This window comes from Peromyscus californicus, unplaced genomic scaffold (assembly GCF_007827085.1).
Source record: "Peromyscus californicus insignis strain IS unplaced genomic scaffold, ASM782708v3 Scaffold_13__1_contigs__length_99412109, whole genome shotgun sequence".
Lineage (NCBI taxonomy): Eukaryota > Metazoa > Chordata > Mammalia > Rodentia > Cricetidae > Peromyscus > Peromyscus californicus.
The window spans coordinates 17,482,728-17,503,989 of NW_026294424.1; the positions used below are offsets into that span (position 1 = coordinate 17,482,728).

The following is a 21,262-nucleotide window of genomic DNA, read 5'->3' on the forward strand; positions in this document are numbered from 1 at the left end:
ATAAACAATGAAATTTAAATATGTGGCTTATGTGTGTATAATGTGGTGATAGCAGAGTTACAGTGCAGATATACAGGCTTTAAGCTAAGTGTGCTCACTGCATCTACTCCTTTTCTAGAAATCATATTATACCAACACTTAAGATTGTGCTGATATTAAGAACATGCCAGGGTTGCTGCTAATGGATCTGCTCCTCTTTAGCATTTCCTTACTAAAATACAAATATTATGGCTCATCTACCCATACAATTTAAATATATTTCTCATTGCACAGGTTCATAAAGATCAGAACCTTAAATGCATATCACAGTGAGTCTAATACAGTAAGCTGGGTATGTTAGTTCACACCTATAACACCAGCACTCAAGAGACTAAAGTAGGAGAAATACACGAGGTACTCTGGGTTACAGAGTGAGTTCCAGGCTAGTCTGGGTCTATAATAATAAATTTTAAGAAATGAAAGAAATGTATGTTAAAAACTGGATAAAAGTTATCAGTCCAGAACAGAACTGCAGAACAACCCTTGTTAACAGCATTCAATTAAGAATGTCTTAAAATATTCCGCTGACCATAACCACAAACGTATAAAATTCAGAAAGATTTTCACTATCAGGTTAACTTACCTATGATGAATTTCAAATCTTCACATTAGAGACTTTCTCTTACTTTTCATGAAACTAATTCCTTCTAGACTTACTAGGCCATTTTAACAATCAACACACACTCTGTAACTCTGGCCTCAGGTTGCTTTCCTTCTCCTCCTCAAGTCCTTAGTGAACCACTTCCATCACCACAGATAGATCTTACATCTGTCTAGTCCTTTTGAACTAGTTACCATAAGTCCCAACTCTAACCCTGACCATTTTAAGAACAATTAACACTCTATATTTTTACATGCCTTAGTTTTTGTACATATTTTTGTCATATGAATTATATGATCTCAGAGTAATCTTCGGATCTTTCACCAAATCACAAGATCTCCTAGCACATAAACCATTTCTACCCTATGACTTGGTTGTTACTTACTAAATGCATATAGAATAAAAACTAATTCTATTCTACATGCTAATTTTCCTGTTTACTTGTATAACCAAACATCCTAGAGTATCCCCAAAAATTATCTAGGTAATGGAATTCCTAATTGAGGTCACTACTAATGCATTTAATTGGTAGTTTCCTCTATAAAAACAGCTGCTTACACACTGCCTCTTATTTGGATTTTTGTTTCAACTGGGCAAGGGTTCAGGTAAAAGAAGACATATTCAATTTGAATACCATGTAGCCTGCAAGGATTAAGTCCTTTCCTGAAATGCTTCATAGCTGCTAGTTACTTGTTCAAACATTAAATTCCAGGGTGGATGGGTACAACAACTGTCTGGTTATGTGAGGCCCTATGAGCAAGTTCCAGAAACAGCAAAATGCAAATAAAAATTAAATGTTAGTAAAGGATTGTAGGAGTGTTTGAGTATAATAATTTAAACAATCTAAAAAACTTCCTCTCATCTTTTCACTATGGAATTGTTTAATATAAATTAAAATGTTCACCAGTAAAACTTTCAACTTAAAGGCTGGAATACTGCTCAATGATAAGCACTTGGCTAGTAGTTATCAGGTTCAAGACTCAATCCATACGATTACAAAAATGAACTAGCAAACAAAAAAAAATCCAGAGCTCCAACAATTTTGGCAACAGTAAACAGACATATAAATATAAAACTTAAAACAGTTTCAACATCATTGGTTTTCTAACACAACTGCTTAGATTGAGATAATAAAAATCATAGCCATCACCCAAAAACTAGTTTAATGTGGCAGGGAAAAACCACTGATTCAGTGTTGCATGTGTGTATCTCAACAACAACTTAAATATTGTCATCTTCTTTTCTCTCTACAAATAGGAATATCATTCCCAACTTTTCCTATTGATGTTGTGGAAAACTTACTGAGAATGGAGATAAATAATCAAGTCCTTGGTAAACATTACTAGTGTTACACAAACATAGGGCATTATTATCCCATTATACCAACTTAAAACTTACCAGAAAAGGGATTTTTGCCAATGATTAAGACATTTGGCAATGACATCATAATCAACTGCTGCAAAGTCTCCTGTAAAATGATATCCAGTAGTTAGTAACCACATGGCTAATGCTGACTATGTAAAGACTCACCAAGTTGTAATTTAGGATTTGTACACTCTTCTGTGGGTGTGCTATATTAAAACAAACATGCAAGGGATATCTATTATGTCTTACATCTTTTGCACCTTATGAATTAAATAACTAAGTTATGACAGACTGAAATGATCACGCATGGTGGCTCTTATCTATCACTCTCACATCTGTAAGGCTGAGAAAGGAGTTCTTTTTAGAAGTTTGAGACCAGCCTGGCTTAAATACTCAGCTATAGAGTAAAACCCTATCTCAAAATATAAAATGAATAACTTAAAAGAGAAAAAACTCAATTTATTTAGATTTTTAGATTTTCTTTTGCATTGAAGCAAAATGAAGACTATCACTTAAAGTTTTTAAAAACACAGATATTTATTTTTAAAGCAATCACTACTTTTTTTCTTTTTAGTTTTTTGAGACAGGGTTTCTCTGTGTAACAGCTCTGGCTGTCCTGGAACTCACTCTATAGATCAGGCTGGCCTCAAATTCACAGAGATCCTCCTGCCTCTGCTTCCCTAGTCTGGTATTAAAGTTGAGTGCCATGCTACCACCACCTGGCAGTAATCACTATTTTGTCCATACCATACTTCATGACAATAACCTACCTCTGAATAAAGAACTCTTAAATTCACCCTCATAAATAAAGCTTATGGAAAAAAGTTTTATCTTACAGACTTTACAGATAAATGATAAAAACTTACTTTTGAGTAACATGAGCAATATTAACATTAGAAATTCTGTATCGGTCAACTGTTATAAGCAAAACTGCCCAAATGGACGATAATCTTTAGTATGGTCCACAACTGGTTTTTGCATTCTCTTCTCAGTAACCCACCCTTCCCATTCTATTGTTTCCTAATTCTCCCAAGTCACTGTCCCATAATGAGAAGGGAACTTCATACTCCCTCATCACCACAGTCAGCAGTGACCTCATGTAAACACACCCTCACCTTTACACTGAGTCTGCTTATATTTTGAAATAATTGCAAAATTTAATACCATCTAAAGTTAACACAGAATGTAAATGTAAATGGAATCTGATTTATAAAAATTTTTGTTGGAGAGAATAGAAAGTGAAACAAAAGTACAAAATCATTAAATTATAGAAACAATATTTTGAAATTAATATGAAAATTTATTTATTTATTACTTTATTACTTATTTTAAAGTGTTAATTTTAAGTTAACTCTGATAATAGTAATATGAAGTAGTAAGATAGTTAATAATTACACAAAATTTTTTTTAAAAAAATTAATTTCTAGTTGGTTACCCTATGGCTACCATGGGGTATTTTAGATATTAGCTTTGTTTCTGTAAACCATCCATTTCCCTAATCTAGTCTTACAAGTAGTATTTTAAAACATACAACATAAGCTGCAATGGTGGCCCATCCTGAGACCCCAGAACTTGAGGTCAGAGGATTGTTGCAAGTTGAAGGTCAACCTGGCCTACACTGAGTTCCAAGTGGGCATGATGATGCACACCTTTTTTGTTGTTGTTGTTTTTGTTTTTCGAGACAGGCTTTCCCTGTGTAGCTCTGAGCCTTTCCTGGCACCCACTCTGTAGACCAGGCTGGCCTCGAACTCAGAGATCCACCTGCCTCTGCCTCCCGAGTGCTAGGATTAAAGGCATGCGCCACCACCGCCCAGCCAATGATGCACACCTTTAACCCAGCACTCAGCTGAGGCAGGCAGAACTCTGAGTTCAAGGCCTATCTGGTTTACATAGTAAGATCCAGGACAGCAAAAGTTAGGGAGACACCAAGTCTCAAAAAAAAAAAAAAAGTAAGATATAAAAGTACTACTATAATTAAAGCTTTACTGTGTTATTCCCTGGCCCCTAGAAATTCACCTACCTCTAAAGATAGTCATGACCAGGATATTAAAGAAACAGGAGCAAGCATATGGAAATGAACACAAGGCTTTACTAAGATGATCATAAACAGGGCAAGGACAGAATGTGCACAAACTAGTTAAGATAATTTTGATTTCATACACATGATAAGCCTATAAAATTCATGAAAAAGTAAAAATAGCAATATACTTGAAAGAGAAATTTTTTTAGAAAATTGGAGCATTCATTCAACAAATACTGAATGCTCATTATTTGTCATATATTATTCTAATCAATGTCCAGCAGTTAACAATACCTTCTCTGAGAGAACATACATTTTAGTAAGAGTCATGAATGCTAAAAATAAAAATAAAGCAGGAGGGGCTGGGGAAATGGCTCAGAGGCTGAGAGTATGTGCTGTTTATTCAGAGGACCTGAGTTTGGATCTCAGCACCCATACAGGAGCCTCACAACTACCTCTAACTACGGCTCCAAGGGTCACCCTATTCTGGCCACACAGACATCTGCACACATGTGGCACACACATACACATAAATAAAAATTTAAAGCATAAAACAAATAAAAGTAAAGCAGGAATGAAGAGTATTAGTAAAAGTGAGAATGTTGAAATTTTTGAAGACATGCAAGTACTTAAATATAGAAAATATGAACATTTCCAAGGATATTAAAAGCAAAATTTCACTGGAAAAAAAGATTCAATTCTGGCATGAAGACAGTCCAAATGATTTGGAGAATTACAAAAATTTGAAAAAGAACTGGAAAGCATTATAGTAATAAAAAAACATTGCATGCATCTCAAAGGATATTGAAAGTAACTTCATCCCTAATACCTTTAGTTGGCATTACTCAATTTTTCTATAAAAATGATATCTTTCATTTGAGCATTTTATTTTTATTTATATACAAATAGTATCTAACTAAAGTTCATACACCTTTTTAAAAGACTGTAACCTGAATCTGATAGAAGAGAAAGTAGGAAGTACTCTTGAATGCATTGGTACCGGAGATCACTTCCTAAATATAACACCAACAGCACAGACACTGAGAGCAACAATTAATAAATGGGACCTCCTGAAACTGAGAAGCTTCTGTAAGGCAAAGAACACAGTAAATAAGACAAAATGACAGCCTACAGAATAGGAAAAGATTTTCACCAACCCCACATCTGACAGAGGGCTAATCTCCAAAATATATAGAGAACTCAAGGACCTAGACAACAAAATGATGAACAATCCAAATAAAAAATGGGCTATATAGCTAAACAGAGAATTCTCAAAGGAAGAATTTCAAATGGCAGAAAGACATTTAAGGAATTGCTCAGCATCCTTAGTCATCAGGGAGATGCAAATCAAAACAACTCCGAGATACTATCTTACACCTATCAAAATGGCTTAGATCAAAAACACTGAAGACAGCATATGTTGGAGAGGATGTGGAACAAGGGGAACACTCTTCCACTGTTGGTGGAAGTGCAAACTTGTACAGCCACTTTGGAAATCAGTGTGGCAGTTTCTCAGAAAATTGGGAATCAATCTTCCACAAGATCCAGCTATACCACTCTTGGGCATATACCCAAGGAATGCTCAATCATACCACAGGGACACATGCTCAACTATGTTCATAGCAGCACTATTCGTAATAGTCAGAACCTGGAAACAACCTAGATGCCCCTCAACTGAAGAATGGATTAAGAAAATGTGATACATATGATACATATACACAATGGAGTACTACTCAGCAGAGAAAAACAATGACATCATGAAATCTGCAGGCAAATGGATGGAACTAGAAAACATTATCCTGAGTGAGGTAACCCAGACTCAGAAGGTCAAACATGGTATGTACTCACTCACAAGTGGATACTAGAAGCAAAGCAAAGGATAACCAGACAACAACCCACAACTCCAGAGAAGCTAACTAACAAGGAAGACCCAAAGAGGGATGCATGGATTGCCCTGGGAAGGGGAAATAAATGAGATCTCCATGAGCAAACTGGGGGTGAGGGGTAGGCAATGGAGGTTAGAGGATGGGTAATGAGAACATAAGGGAATGGGATGGTCGAGCTGGAACAGTGATGGAGCGGGAAAGCAATAAGAGAGATACCATGATGAGAGAGAGATATCATAGGGATAGAGGGAAACTGGTGCTAGGGAAGTGGCCAGGAATCCCAAGGATGACTCCAGCTTGGACTACTAGAAATAGTGGAGAGGGTGCCTAAACTGAACTGGCTTGCTCCAGTGATCAGATCGGTGAATACCCTAACTGTCATCACAGAACTTTTCTCCAATGACTGATGGAGGCAGATGCAGAGATCCACAGCCAAACACCAGGCAGAGCTCCAGGAGTACAGTTGGAGAGACAGAGGTGGGATTCTATGAGCAAGGGCATCGGGATCATGATGGGGAAACCTGCAGAGACAACCAAACCAAATTAGTGGGAACTCATGAAAATTGGATCAATGGCTGTGGAGCCTGCATGGGACTGGACTAGGCCCTGTGCATGGTGAGACAATTATGTAGCTTGATCTGCTTGGGGGGCCCCAGCAAATCAGAATTCATCCCTGGTACATGAGGGGGCTTTTTGGAACCCACTATCTATGATGGGATGCTTCCTGCAGCCTTGAGGCAGGGGGAAGGGCTTGGACTTGCCTCTATTGGATGTGCCTCATCATGGGAGGCCTTGCCTTCTTGTGGGGGAGAGTGGGTGTGAGTTGGGGGGAGAGGTCGGGTGGTGGGAGGAGGTATTTACACACATTGATTGGTGTGTAAAATGAATGAAAAAAATTTCTTAAAAAAAAGACTGTAAGAAAGATGTCTTAACTCTATACCAGGTATAAATAGCAGTTATTACTGGAAAATAATGTGAAGCACTAGAGTTTGAGGGTAAGACAGCAGGCCAGGACTGAACAAGGAATCCATTGCTTCACTCTCAAACTCCCTTGAAAAGTGATCTAGTAAGAAAATGCTATCCTGGGGAAGCAGGAACCTCAGTTGAGGAAATGCATATATCAGACTGGCCTAAAAGAATAAAAAAGGAAATCAAGAAAAAATGAATGAAAATGAAACATAACATGCCTAGCCCATAAGATATAACAGAAGTAGCCCTGAGGCAGATGTGGTTAGCTCTTACAGAGGACCCGAGTTTGGTTCCCACCACCCAAAGCTCCAGAAGATCCAATGCCTATAGGCCAGTGTGTGGCATTTCTTTAAAATTATTATTAATGATGGATGTGAGAGGACCTAGGCCACTGTAGAAATGCCATCTTTGGGCAAGCAGTCTTGGGTTGAATAAAGAACAAGCCAGTAAACAGAATTCCTTCGTGAGCTTTCCTTGAGTTCCTGCCCCAACTTCCCTCAACGATGGACTGTAATGTGGAAGTGTAAGCGAAACAAACCCTGTATTCCACAAGTTGTTTTTGGTCATGAGTTTTATCATATAGCAGAAAACAAACTAGGACAACATCCCTAGTGAACAAAATTGCAAAAACTCTCAACAAAATATTTGCAAACTAACTTTTAGAAAACATCATTCATTATGATCTTAATTCAAGGGATACAGGGATGGTTAAACAAACTCAAACAACTAAATGTAATATATCACATAGACTCAAGGACAGAAATCACTTTAAATCATTTTTAAAAAGATTTCTTTATTTTAATTTTATTTCACACATGTAAGTCATGTAAGTGTTTGCCTGCATGTGTGTATATGCACCAAGTGGGTGCCTGGTGCCTGAGGAGGCCAGCCCAGGGCATCAGATCTCTTGGAGCTGGAGTTACAGACTATGTACTATGTGGGTGCTGGGAACTGAACCCAGGTGCCCTGCAGGAGCAGCCAGTGCTCTCAACTATTGAGCCATCTTAGAGCCCAGCGGGTCATCTTGATAGACGGCTTTTGAAAACAAACAAACATGCAAGCCTGAAGAATCTAAGAATAGAAGATAAATCTCAAGATAATAAAGTCTATATATGACAAACATAGATATCATATTAAATGGAGGGGAAAAAAAAATCAAGGTACTGCTACCAAAATCAGGAAAAAGAAAGTGTCCACTTGCTTCACTCTTACTCGATAGAGTGCAGGAAATTTTATATATAGCAACAAGACATGAGAAGCATACATATAAAAGGAACACAAATAGGAAGGGTAATAAAGTATTTTTATTTGAAGACGACATAACTGTATAAATAATATACTATAAAGAAAAATCTTCAGAATTTGTAAATTCAGCAAAGATCAGAAAGATGGCTCATAAGTTAGGAGCTCTTGCTGCTTTTGCAGAGGACCCAAGTTTGGTTCCCACCACCCAAATGGAAGTTTACAACTGTCTGCGATTCCAGCTCCAGAAAATCTGACATCCACTTCTGTCCTCTGTGGGCACCCATACCACACCTAGCCACCCCACCTTCCCACCCTCACCCCCCCACCCCCCCCACAACACACCCACCCCCACCCCCCCACAACACACACACACCACACACACATCACACACACACACATACATACACAAACAAAAAAATAAACCTTAAAAAAAATAAACTAATCTGATATTTAAACAACAGCAATAAAACTTTCAGCAAAGTAGCAAGATACAAAATATACATATAGGGTTTGAGAGATGGTTTGGTGGTTAAAAGAACTGGACCTGGGTTCAATTCCTAGCTCCCACATGGTACTCACAACCATCTGTAACTTCAGTTTCAGAGGATGCACTGCTCTCTTATGACTACCATAGATCATCAGGCAAGCACAAAGTGCAGAGACATACATGCAGGCACAACACCCACACATAAGATAAATGTAATTTTAAAAATCATCACTGCATTTGTGCTCATTCAAAAACAAAAACAAAATAAACATACAGAACATGAAGCCTTCTTGTATACCAATAGTAAGCAAGACGAGGAAGAAATCAGAGAAACAATCCCATTCAAAACTACCTGGAAAACAAACGGAGCAAACAAATAAAATACCTTAGAATAAATGTAATCAAGTGGTAAAGTGCCTCTACAATGAAAACTTTGAAATACTTAAAGAGAGGAATTGAAGACACTAGAAAGATGAAAAACCCCTCAATGCTCACTGGTTAGAAGAATCAATACTATGAAATGGCTATATTTCCAGAAGTATTATACAGACTTAATACAATCACCATCAAAATACCCATGCCATTCTTGTAGAAATAGAAAAAATATTAAAATTAATTTGGAAGCAAAGAAACTCTATGAAAAAACCCAATGAACCAACATACTTGATTTCAAGTTTACTACAGAAGCACAGGAGTAAAAGGCAGCATGGCATTGGCACAGAAACAGACATACAGGTCACTAAACAGGATAAAAGACAAACATAAACCCACACAGATATTTTGTTATCCCCCTCCCCCCCCAAAGATGCCAAGAACTCACTGGAGAAAAGACAGCCCGTATTTTTCCAACAAATGTTGCTGGGGAAAAAAAACAAAAACAAAAACCAACAACTAGAAATCCAAAGGTAGAATGAAACTGGGTCTTTATCTCTTGCCCTACACAAAAGTCTACTTCAAATGAAACAAAGCCGTAAACAGAGAACCTGCCGAGGAAAGTAGTAGGAAGCACTCACTATATGCGAGACGGCATAGGTGGGGCCTTTCTGAGCACAGCTGGAATTACTCAGGTTAGATGGCGAATGGAGTCTCATGGAGTAAGCTTCTCAACAGGAGAGGAAGCAGAGTGAAGAGATAAGGTACAGAATGGGAGGAAAATCTTTACTAGTTATACATCTGATGGGATTCATATCTAGTCTATACAAGAAACTTAAAAAACTAAACAAGGAACAAATAACCCAATTTTAAAAATGGTTTAAGAAGCTGAACAGAGAATTCTCAAAAGAAATACAAATGGCCAAGAGAGATTTTAAAAAATGTCTACCATCCTTAGCTTTCTAGGAAGTACAAACCAAAACTGCTTGAGACTCTATCTCACTACTGTCAGATAGGTTACCATCAAGAAAACAAATGGCAACACATAGTGGCAGGAATGTGGAGACAGAAAAAACCTTACTCACAATTAGAGTGTCAACTAGTGCACTATTATGGAAATCACTGTGGAGGGTTTTGTTTTAGACAGGGTTTCTTTGTGTAGTTTTGGCTGGCCTGGAACTCACTATATAGAAGACCAGGCTGGCCTCGAGCTCAGAGATCCACTTGTCTCCCAAGTGCTGGGATTTAAAGACATGTGCCACCACCACCCAGCATGGAGGTTTCTTAAAAAGGCTAAACAGAACTATCCTATAATCCAGCTACAGCATTCCTGGGCACATACCCAAAGGATTCTATATCTTACTATCCATGTTCACTGCTGCTCTATTCCAGATAACCAGTAAAGGAGCCATACATACATACATCAACAGATGTCATGCATGTACTCATAGAGTTTAAATCAGCCATAGGTAAGAAAATTTACATTTCCAAGTAAGACAGATGGAAAAGTATGTTAAGTGACATAATCCATGCTCCAGAGGAGAAATGTCCTGATAATACTCAGGCATTTGGTGCTGTAGGGGAAGGTTTAGGAGGTGCAGCCTTGCTGGAGAAAGTATGTCATTTGGGGGTAGGCTTTTTAAATTTTATTTAAATAACATTTTTTTTTCATTTACTTTACATACCGACCACAGTTTCCCCTCCCTCCTCTCCCCCTAATCCTGCTTCCCATCTACCACCCTCCCCTTCCACTCCTCCTCCATCTCCATTCAGAAAGGGGCAGGTCTCTGATGGGCTTAAACAAAGCATGGCACATCAAGTTGAGGCAGGATCAATCCAGCATAGGGAACAGGTTCCCAAAAAACAGATAAGCACCAGGGACAGGTCCTGATCTCACTGCTAGGAGCTTTACAAAGAGACCAAGCTACACAAGTGTCACACACATGCAGAAGGCCTAGGTCAGTCTCACAGAAGCTCCCTAACAGTTGGTCCAGAGCCCAGGTTAGCCGCCCCCATGGGTTCCCCGTCATGACCCCCCCTGGCATGTACAATCCCTCCTCCCTCTCTTCAACTGGACTCTCAGAGCTCCGTCCAGTGCTTGGCTGTGGATCTCTCCATCTGTTTCCATCAGTTACTGGATAGAGTATCTCTGATGACAATTAGGGTAGTCATCAATCTGATTACAGTAGATGGCCAGTTCAAGCACCCTTTCCACTATTACTAGGAGTCTTAGCTGGGGTTATCCTTGTGGATTCCTGAGGGTTTCCCTGGCCAGGTTTCTCCCTAACCCCAAAATGCTGCCCCCCAACACGTTACTCTCTTTCGTTATTTTCCCTCTCTGTCCCACCTCCAACCCACTCCCACACCCAGCCCGCCCAATCAGCTCCTTCAAGTTTCCATTCTCCCTCCCCTTCCCCCACCTCTGCCCCCAGTTTACCCAGGAGATCTCTTCTATTTCTCGGGGTAGGTTTTAAAAGTATATAGCCTCACCCTACTTCCAGTTGGCTCTGTTTTGTGCTTGCAGTAAAAGATATGATCTCTCAGCTTTCTGCACTGTTGCCATCCCTTTGGCTTACTACCATGCTTCCCAGCCATGATGGACTCTTACCCTTCTGGAAGCATAAGCCAAAATAAAGTCCTTCCTTAACTTGTCTTGGTCATGATATACTTTTTTCACAACTATCCCATTTGGCTTACACTTCACATCAAAGCCTGCACGTATAATGTGTGAAGAAGTTGGGGGAAGAACTCAAACAGGACAGGGTCCTAGAGGCAGGAGCTGAAGCAGAGGTCATGGAAAAATGGTGCCCATTGGCCTACTCCTCATAGCTTACTCAGCCTACTTTCTTAAGAACCCAGGTTCACCAGTCTAAGGGTGTCCCTACCCACAATGGACCTCCCCCTCCACACTAATTACATACAGTTCCTCATGTTGTGGTGACCCTCAACCATAAAATTATTTGTTACTACTTCCTAACTGTAATTTTGCTACTGTTATGAATTGTAATGTAAATATCTGATATGCAGGATATCACCCACAGGCTGAGAACCACTGTCCTAAAGGCTTGCCTGCAGCCCTATCTTATGGAGGCATTTTTCTCAACTGAGTGTTTTCTTTCAGATGACTATAACTTGTGTCAAACTGACATAAAACTAGCCAGTACAGTTCAGAAAAGTAACTGATACACCACCTTACTCCAGTCAAAAGGGCTGTCATCAGAAACCCGAATGACAAGTGCTGGAGAGGATGTGCTGACAAGGGAATCCTCATTCACTGTTTATGGGACTGATACAGATATTATAGGGTACCGAGAAAACTAAAAACAGAACTACCACATGATTCAACTAGGTGACACTGGGGCATATACCCAAAAGATTCTACATCCTAACATATATACTTGTACATCCATGTTTACTGCTACACTATTCACAACAGCCAGAAATGTTATCTAGATTTCTATCAACTGATGAATAGATAATAAAAACATGGTACATATACACAAGGAATTTTATTTACTCATAAAGAAAAAAATAAAATTAAGGAATCCAAAGAAAAATGATGAAACAGGAAAAGGTTATATTGAAAGGATATAACCTAGGCTCAGGAAGACAAATACTACATGTCCTCTCTCATATGTGGATCCTAGCTTCTAATTACTATATATGTGTATTTATGTGGGAATAAGTGCCAATAGAGGCCTGGGAAATAAAAAGAAGTACATGAGAGGGAAAAGCTTTGGATGGGGTTAGCTGGTAAGTAGAACACTTATGATATAAAAGTGAAAGGGAAAACCTGGGCTGGAAAGGTTTAAGCTGGGATTAAGGCCTGGAGATGAAGAAGACGGTCAACCAAAACTATGAAAAAGTAGTAAAAAAATCTACTACTTAATAAGCTAATCTTAAAATAAAATTTCAAAAGAGAGAGACAACCAAATAAGTAAATTGAGAGATGAAAAGGGGGACATTATAAGAGAGACAAATAAAATAAAGATTATTAGATAAGATTTTGAAAATTTATATTCTAACAAATTACAAAATCTAGGGGAAAAAGGATACATTTCTTGACACTGATGAGCTACTAAAATTAAACCAACAGGAGATATAAACAACATAAGTAGACCTATACCAAGAATTGATACTGAAAAAGTAATAGTTGTTTTCACTTTTTTTATTTTTTATTTTATTTTATATGCATTGGTGTTATGCCTGCATGTATACCTGTGTGAGGGTGCCAGATCCCCTGGAACTGGAGTTATAGACAGTTGTGAGCTGCCATGTGGGTGCTGGGAATTGAACCTGGGTCCTCCAGAAGAGCAGTTAGTGGTGCTCTTAACTGCAGAGCCATCTCTCTATCTCTAGCCCCCTCATGTTTTTTTTAAGCCTGGTACTACACATGGTCACTGTTGAATGTTACCAGACCTTTAAAGAACAAATTATTTCATAAAATAGAAAAGGAGGAAATGCTTCCATTAGAGCAGCAATAAACACCCATTCAGAAAGGACAACTGAACTCCTACCGTGCTAAGCCCAAGCGTGCAGAAACGCAACCATAGTACAACTGCAGGAATGACAAGCAACACCAACTCTAACCCACCACTCACACACCTAGCAGATTCCTTTAAAGGATTCAGTACAAAGCGCCTCAATTCTTGGTCATTTCTTTTAACTCTTTGGTCTGTTTTTCAACATGTGTTTATCATTCTCAGAATTATTTTTACTTCTTATATTATTTTTAAACCATTTATTATCTTATTTTTAATATTATATCCACACACCCATCCAAAAAAAGATGCATAACCAAAACTATCAAGACATCTAGGCCACAACCAAGAAATTCAACCTGAGGACCCACTGAATACACAAGAAGACGTCAAGACATAAACTTAAAGCATATGAAACAATTTAAATAAATTAATTCTAGAAAATTCCCCAAATCCAGGGAAAAAATATGACTATCCAAGTACAGGACCCATTAAGAACCCTCAACAGACAAACCACAAAAGAAATTCTCCATGATGTTAAAATGCTAAAACCACAAAATGAGACAATTTTAAAAGTTGCAAGAGAAAATGCCAATTTACTTACATAGAAAAACTCAACAGGAAAGCACTAGGCCTCTCAGTGGAAAACCCTCGCCAGCAAAGTATACAACACATTCCAAAATTTGAGAGTAAAGAACAGCCAACCAACTATAACTAGCTAACTAGCAGACTTCTCTTTTAAAATGAACAGAGAATAAAAACATTCAAGTACAGCACAGACTAAAGTAATTCACAGCTACTAAACCAGCATTGCAGAAGATACTTAAAGTAGTTTAAAAAAAGAAGTCACAATTTTAGATTTTAGGAAAGAATATAAAACTTAGAAGAATAGATAAACAAATGACAAAAGGGAAAAAATAAAATATGTTCAGCTCAGTAAAACACCAAACCTCCAAGGTAAACAAGAGAGAAATAACGATGTCTTTTCTTTGTTCTCCAAAGAGGAAAACAAGTTTGCAGAAGTCAGCAAATCAGTCAGCAATACAACTAAATGTACACAGTCTTAAATACATTAAAATTCCAGGGCTGAGATCACAATACAGTGATACAGCACTTGGTCCTGGGTTCAATACACAATACAAGCAAATAAACACAAAAGTAGTTTACTGGATTAAGAAAAAGCCCATAGTTCTCTATCTACAAAAAAGACTGAAAATGAAAAGATGGAATTAAGTGGAAGCTGAGACAATTAAGAATAGCAATATGTAATTCTGAAAAGAGCTGATATGAAGTCAAAAACAATCAAAAGAGATAACGATCATCACTATCAACAAAGGGACAATTAGTCAAGAATATACAACTGTAGAGGCTAAAGAAACAGACTGCTCAGTGGTTAGGAGTGCTTGCTGCTCTTGCAGAGGACCCACATGGCAGTTAACAACCTTCTGTAACTCTAGTTCCAAGGGATCTGATGCCCTTTTCTAGCACCCATGGGCACTGCACACATGTGATACATAGTCAAAACCTGCATATGCATAAGCTAAAGTCTTAAAATCAAGAAGGACTGAAGATATGCCTCAGTGGTTAAAAGTGCTTGTTGCTCTTGCAGAGGCCTACATTTGATTCCCATTACCCACATGGTATCTCACAACCATCAGTACCACCAGTTCCAAGGGATCTGACACTCTCTTCTGACCACCTTGCACATTAAGCATGCACATGGGAGAAAAGAAACCTGTAGCTCGGTCTAAAGAAACACTAGTTTGATTTGACAAATACTTTGTAAAGTTGGAAAAAAAAATAGAGAAGCTGGAGAGATGGTTCAGTGGTTAAGACCACTTGCTGTTTTTGCAGAGATTTGATTTCCAGCCCCCACATGGCAGCTCACAACTACCTGTAACTCCAGTTCCAGAGGATAAGGTACTCTCTTCTGGCCTCCATAAGCTCCTGTGAGCGCGCGCGCGCACACACACACACACACACACACACACACACACACACACACGGTGCACATACATATTCAGACATTCACATGCATATACTAAATAAATCTTTAGAGCAAAAATACAAATCATGAAGAGTTTAAAAGTCATAAGGATTATTTAGAATTTTTCTATTCTGAGGTTATAGCACTATTCTACAAAAGCATAAAGATACAGGCTAACTATGGCCTTTGCTAAGTATAATGAACATTAAAGTATTTTCAGAGTAGGGGGGAAGCAAATTTCATATAAAAATATTTAATTTGGGGAACACTGAGAAAAAAGAGGCAGAAAGAATCTACGAGACAGAGGGTTTCCAACACTGTCTTCTGGTCATGACATGACTGCTGCACTCATGGACGCACTGCCAACAGCAGTCAACAGGCCAGCAGGCAGCACTAACAGGACTTGGTGGGAGGGGCTTCCAGGAGAAGTGGGAGGGCGGAGCAGGTGAGGGTGGGTGGATATAATTAACGTACACTGTATATGCATGCATGAAATCATAAAACAAGAAATAAAAGAGTTACCTCAGAATATTTAAACCAATAATTAGGGGGAATTGTAGAACAATGATTCAGTTCTCTGAAACAATTTTATGTTCATCTGTACCTACTAATAATGCTTCAAAGTATATACAGAAAAACTTGATAAATCCTTCAGCTTAAAACAGCACTTTAACTCTTCTTTCACAATAGTCAAGAGCTCAAAAAGACAAATCAATAAAGCTGTATTAGTCAGCTTCCTAACTAGCTCAGTTGGTATAGCATGGGACTTTTTTTAAAAATTTTCTTTTTATTTATTCTTTGTCTTTCACATCATGCATCTCCATCCCATTTATTTCCCCATCCCTTTGTACCCGCCCTCTGCCCTTGTAACCTCCCCCGCAAAATAAAATGAAATAAAATTTATGAGAAAAAAGGGGGTAAATCTCATCACAGAAGCTGTAATGTGACAGCGAGTCACACAGTAAGCCTTTTTATCCATATGTCTTTACTTGCAAGTGTTTATTGCAAAGAGTCATTGATCTGGTTTGAAGCCTCTCTAGTTTCTGCTACACTACCAACACTAGGCCCTCACTGGGACTCCTCTTAGTTATCCTGTCTTGTGGAGATTCTTCAGCTTTTAGATCAGTCCCTTCATGTGCTCCAGCAGATCACAGACGGGGTAGATGTTGAGGTGGGCCAACCATAACCCGGGTTCTGGGCCTCGGTAGTTGCAGGGTTGGTCAGCCTGCTAGCTCTCCCTTGCCCTCACCACCTGGGTAACCTCTCCTGCATTGCCCTGGCTAGCTCACCCCTTGCAGTAATGAGCAAGGGGCGGGGCCAGTTCTCCTGCTTTCATGTCCTCAGGGTCAGTTCTCCCATACCTACACCTTCAGGGCCTGCTCTACTGGGTTGCCCAGTTGTGGCACAGGGGCCACTCTCCTAAGTGCTGCAGCTGATGAGGGGCAGGGCCACCTTTCCCACTCCTATGACCTCAGGATCAGCTCTCCCTCCTGCCTCAGGTATTGATGGGCAGGAAGTATAGGGAAAAGGGGCCAGCCAAAGAAACCCACCCTGGCCCTGAAACCTGAGCTAGAAAGAAACACACCCTGGATCTAAGACCTAACCCAGAGAAAGAAACACTTTATCCCTAAACCCAGAACCTAAGAAACATTCCTTGACTCTGAAACCAGTGCCAAAGAAACACACTTTGTCCCTAGAATCAGAATCAGTGAAAGAAATATGCCCTGGCCTTAGAATTAGAGCCAAAAAGCTGAAAAGGGCTAGTTGAAAGAAACACAGCTTGGCTCTGAAATCAGGGCCATCTCTACCCTTGACCAATGAAACTAACCAATCCCTGAGCAGGAAAACTAACCAATCCCTGAACATAAAATCTTCTCCCTGGAGAAACCCCACCCCTAGGAAATCCTATATAAACCACCCTGCCTGTTCAATTGTTGGTTGTGCTTTCCCACCCTGGTAGAGGCAGCCCCTCTCCTGGACTCCTCCTTCCCAAATAAATCTGTTTCCCAAAAGTCTTGGGTGAAGATCTTCATTCATGGGAGCAGAACAGAAGAACCTCGCTGAGACATTCCCTTAGGGGACTGAGCAAGGCGGAGTAGAAAAAAGCAACAACACTGAGCCGGAAGAGAATACTACATTTCTGCAGGGGTTTCCTCTTTAGCAGAGTGAAGCAGAAGAAGCAACATTTTGTGCTGGAGAGAAGAAGCAGAGCTCTGCTGGGAAGCTCCCCTAAGGAGGGTGGGGGTGGAGGAAAGCTCAGTTGTACTGGCTATCTCCTAGGAGAGGAGCAGGACTGCATATCCTGCCAGGAGACCATCTTCCACCCCACCCCAGGTTTAGGTATTGTTTGGCTTCCTGAAAAGTCAGGATACCTTTCCATCCAGAGCTGAGCTGTCCTACTGCAGCTCCAGGTACAGCCTGGCTTCCCGAACAGTCAGGATATCTTTCCCTCCAGAGCTGTAACAGTCACTTACAGGGAGGGGCATCTTTCCCCCAGCCATGCTGCCACATGACAGGTAAGTAATGGCCACAGCTCTCCCATGCTTACAACTTCAGGGCTGGCTCACCCAAACCTCTGCCAATGGGGTTGGCTCTATTGTGCAGAGCCAGCTCTTCCACCTGCCTCAGGCATTGATGAGGGGACAATCTCTCTCCCACCCAGAGCATGGGACTCTTAATCCCAGGGTTGTAAATTTAAGCCCCATGTGGAGTGGTGTTTGTTTTTGTCTACGCGAGTTTATATATTTAACTCAAATTTAGAGCCAGGCATGATGGCCACACCTTTAGTCCCTGCACTCACGAGGCAGAGGCAGGGGGACCTCTGTGAGTTCAAGGCCAGCCTGGGCTATAGAGTGAGTGCCAGGACAGGCTCCAAAGCTACACAAAGAAACCCTGTCTCGAAAAACCAAAAAAAAGTCAACCCCCCCCCAAAATAAATGTCAAAAAATCTGAAACATACAAACTAAATTTTCTGAACAACAAAAAATTTAACTACTTAAAAAGCTTTGTATGTTTAATTTAAAAGTACACTTCTCCATAACTCATAAATGAAATAGAAGAAAGCATAAATTACAAAACATTTATTTAAATGAAATAAACATTTAAAATTGGTTATGAAACAAAAATCTGTGTAAAGCAACTACATCAATTTTAAGAGATATATTAATAGCATTAAGAATTAAGGTTTGGGGCTGGAGAAATGGCTCAGAGGTTAAGAGCACTGGTTGCTCTTCTAGAGTGCTCTGGCTCATTTCCCAGCACTCACATGGTGGTTTCAGGGAATCTGTCTCCTTCTGGCCTTCACAGTCACTAGGTACATGGTACACAGGCATACATGCAGGCAAAATATCCAGATATTAAAAAAAAATAATGCTCAGAATTAACAATTGAAATATGTATTCAACTTAGTGTAAAAAAAAAAGCATACGTCAAAAATATAATTCAAGTAGGCTACCAAATTATTAAATTTCTGAAAGTTCTTAACAAAGAATTAAAAATATAAATATATGCATTGTTATTAAAATATTAGTTTAAAAGAAAAAGGCCACTTACCTGATAATAAAACTTTATCTGTTTCACCAAAATGGATAGATTATGAATTCTAAGTGAAGCATCATTATTGACTTTTTTATTTACTCTCTGACTCTCCGATTTAGGATTACTGAAAGAAATTTGGAGACAAAAAACCTTTTATTATACTGAAACAAGATGTAAGATAAATACAATAGTTTCTTTTCAAAATTATGCATTCACTTGTGCTAATAGGTGATGAAACAAATTACTGCTTTCTTATACATTCTGTGCTTCTAACTAATATCAATACATCCTTAATATTCCTTAATTGGTGGCAAAATATATCTGAAACCAAAATCAGATGTCCTTAATTGTCATTATGTCACTTTTTATTCTTGGAAGAAAAAGCCTAATTCCATCCTCTCAAAATAAATCCACTTACACCAAGAATTCAAAATATGGGCTATTAACCTGAGCGGTTATTTATCCTCACACAGTAATGTGGATTATATTTCATGAGGAAAGATCCCAGAAAAAATTTAAAAATGAAGTAGATGACAGAAGTTGGTATTTAACCTTGTATAAATTTTGTGAATTGAATAAAAACAAAGGGATACATATTTTAAAGAAGAAAAAATTACAGTAGAAAAGTTATGATATGGTTAAGAATGAGAAATTGAAAAGTGGTACTGGGGCTGGAGAGATGGCTCAGTAGTTAGAAGCACTGGCTGCTCTTCCAGAGAACCAGGGTTTGATTCTCACCACCCTGGTAGCTCACAACTCTTAGTAATTCCAGACACGGAGGATTCAATGCCGTTTTCCAGCCTCTTTGAGTACTAGGCACACACATGGTACACAAACATACATGTAGGAAAAACACCCACGCACAATAAAAAGGGGGGTGAGTAATGTAAGAGCAGGTTATGGCCAGAACACAAGCTGTAAGCTAGTTTGTTAATGGCAAGCAAGACAACCTGGAGAAAGACAGTGATCACCCATTGAAGGGTTGACTCTAAAATATAAAGTAGCTTGCTGAACAATTGCTGGAACAAAATATAATGGTCCTAATATCCAGCACACATTAAAAAATTACTAAATATAACAAATGAAAAGCGATCTATGACCTGGAAAGAAAACAGAAACCATCAATGAAAACACTCTTAGAAATGAGTGAGAAAAAGAGAAATATCAGACAGGGATTTTAAACAGCCACTATAAGCCTTGGAGTGTGGCAGAATTGTAGAGTACAATGCTGAGGTCTGACAGTCAATCCCCAATACCATAGGTGGAGGGGGCAGGACATAAATAAATATAACTATCATTTCAAAAATCATAAACATGGGCACACACTTCCCATCCCAGCCAGCACAGACCCAGTCATGTAAAGGTAAGGTCAGACCCTTCTTTCTGGTACAAACCTCAACTGCCCACTAGATCTACCCCAGAGAAATAGGAGATGCACAGCTTCCTGCTTCCAGGCACCAGCTTCACCACTCAGTGCCACTCATTCCAGCTGGGAAGGTGAGACAGTGCTAGACTAACAGGATATCAGAATAGGAAAAACTCCAGTCAAGAAACTGGAATCTCTGGCCTAGGTAGAGACCTATCAGTCTGTCTGAACCTGGTTATTCATCATCTTTGGGAAGGCAGGCTAAAGAAATAAGTAGAATAATTTAGTCTTTTCATGAGATACTATACTTTTCCTTCCCAGAATCCCCACCAAGTGTAATTACTTATGGACAACAGCTCTGTAAGGTTTTTTCCAAATTATTTAGAAAAACATTCATTTCATTTCTTTTCTTCTATTTCTTCTCCAAGCATGCTTTCCTTAAGAATTTGGGCCTTCCTCCCAACATTTTGGGCTTCCTTAGTCTTTCTTGGAAGTCTGCCCTGTGACCCTCCATACCCACTTGAATTGACACAGCCTTATTCTCTCATCTATTAGGTTTTACCCTTGTCTGCTGGGGTTGGGGGGGTTAAACTAATACAATTTTTTCTTGAGCTTCCATTTGAATACACTCTTAACTTTTTTCATTAGTAAGACTAATTACCACAAAAGGGACTCCAATTTCCTCTGTATCACATTCACTCCCGTCTCCTCCCAAAGTAGCCTGGGTGGTGAAAAAGGCACACCACCTCATCCACCTCCAGTTCCCACATCTGCCACTGAACATACTCCCCGAATGGGAGGTGACAGACATGATCCACTCTACTTAACTGACACACACACACACAACACTCCATACACACCCTGGCTTGTGACACGAAGAGTTCATGGGATCCTCTGCCTCAATGCA

At 39.2% G+C, this 21,262-nt stretch overlaps 1 protein-coding gene across 7 annotated transcripts in view; it reads right to left on the minus strand.

The window, feature by feature from the left end:
* Ccdc88a (coiled-coil domain containing 88A) overlaps positions 1–21,262 on the minus strand; it is a 166,424-nt gene that overhangs the window by 102,455 nt on the left and 42,707 nt on the right. For all 7 annotated transcript variants that reach the window (XR_008217402.1, XM_052734606.1, XM_052734605.1 and 4 more), the window contains exons 3-4: positions 19,005–19,113; positions 2,039–2,108 (exon numbers count right to left, since the gene is read on the minus strand). Coding sequence is in view for 6 of the 7 variants with exons in the window: in XM_052734606.1 (XP_052590566.1) it covers positions 2,039–2,108; positions 19,005–19,113 (179 nt within the window). In the remaining variant the exon portion in view is untranslated. The remainder of the gene's footprint in view (positions 1–2,038; positions 2,109–19,004; positions 19,114–21,262) is intronic.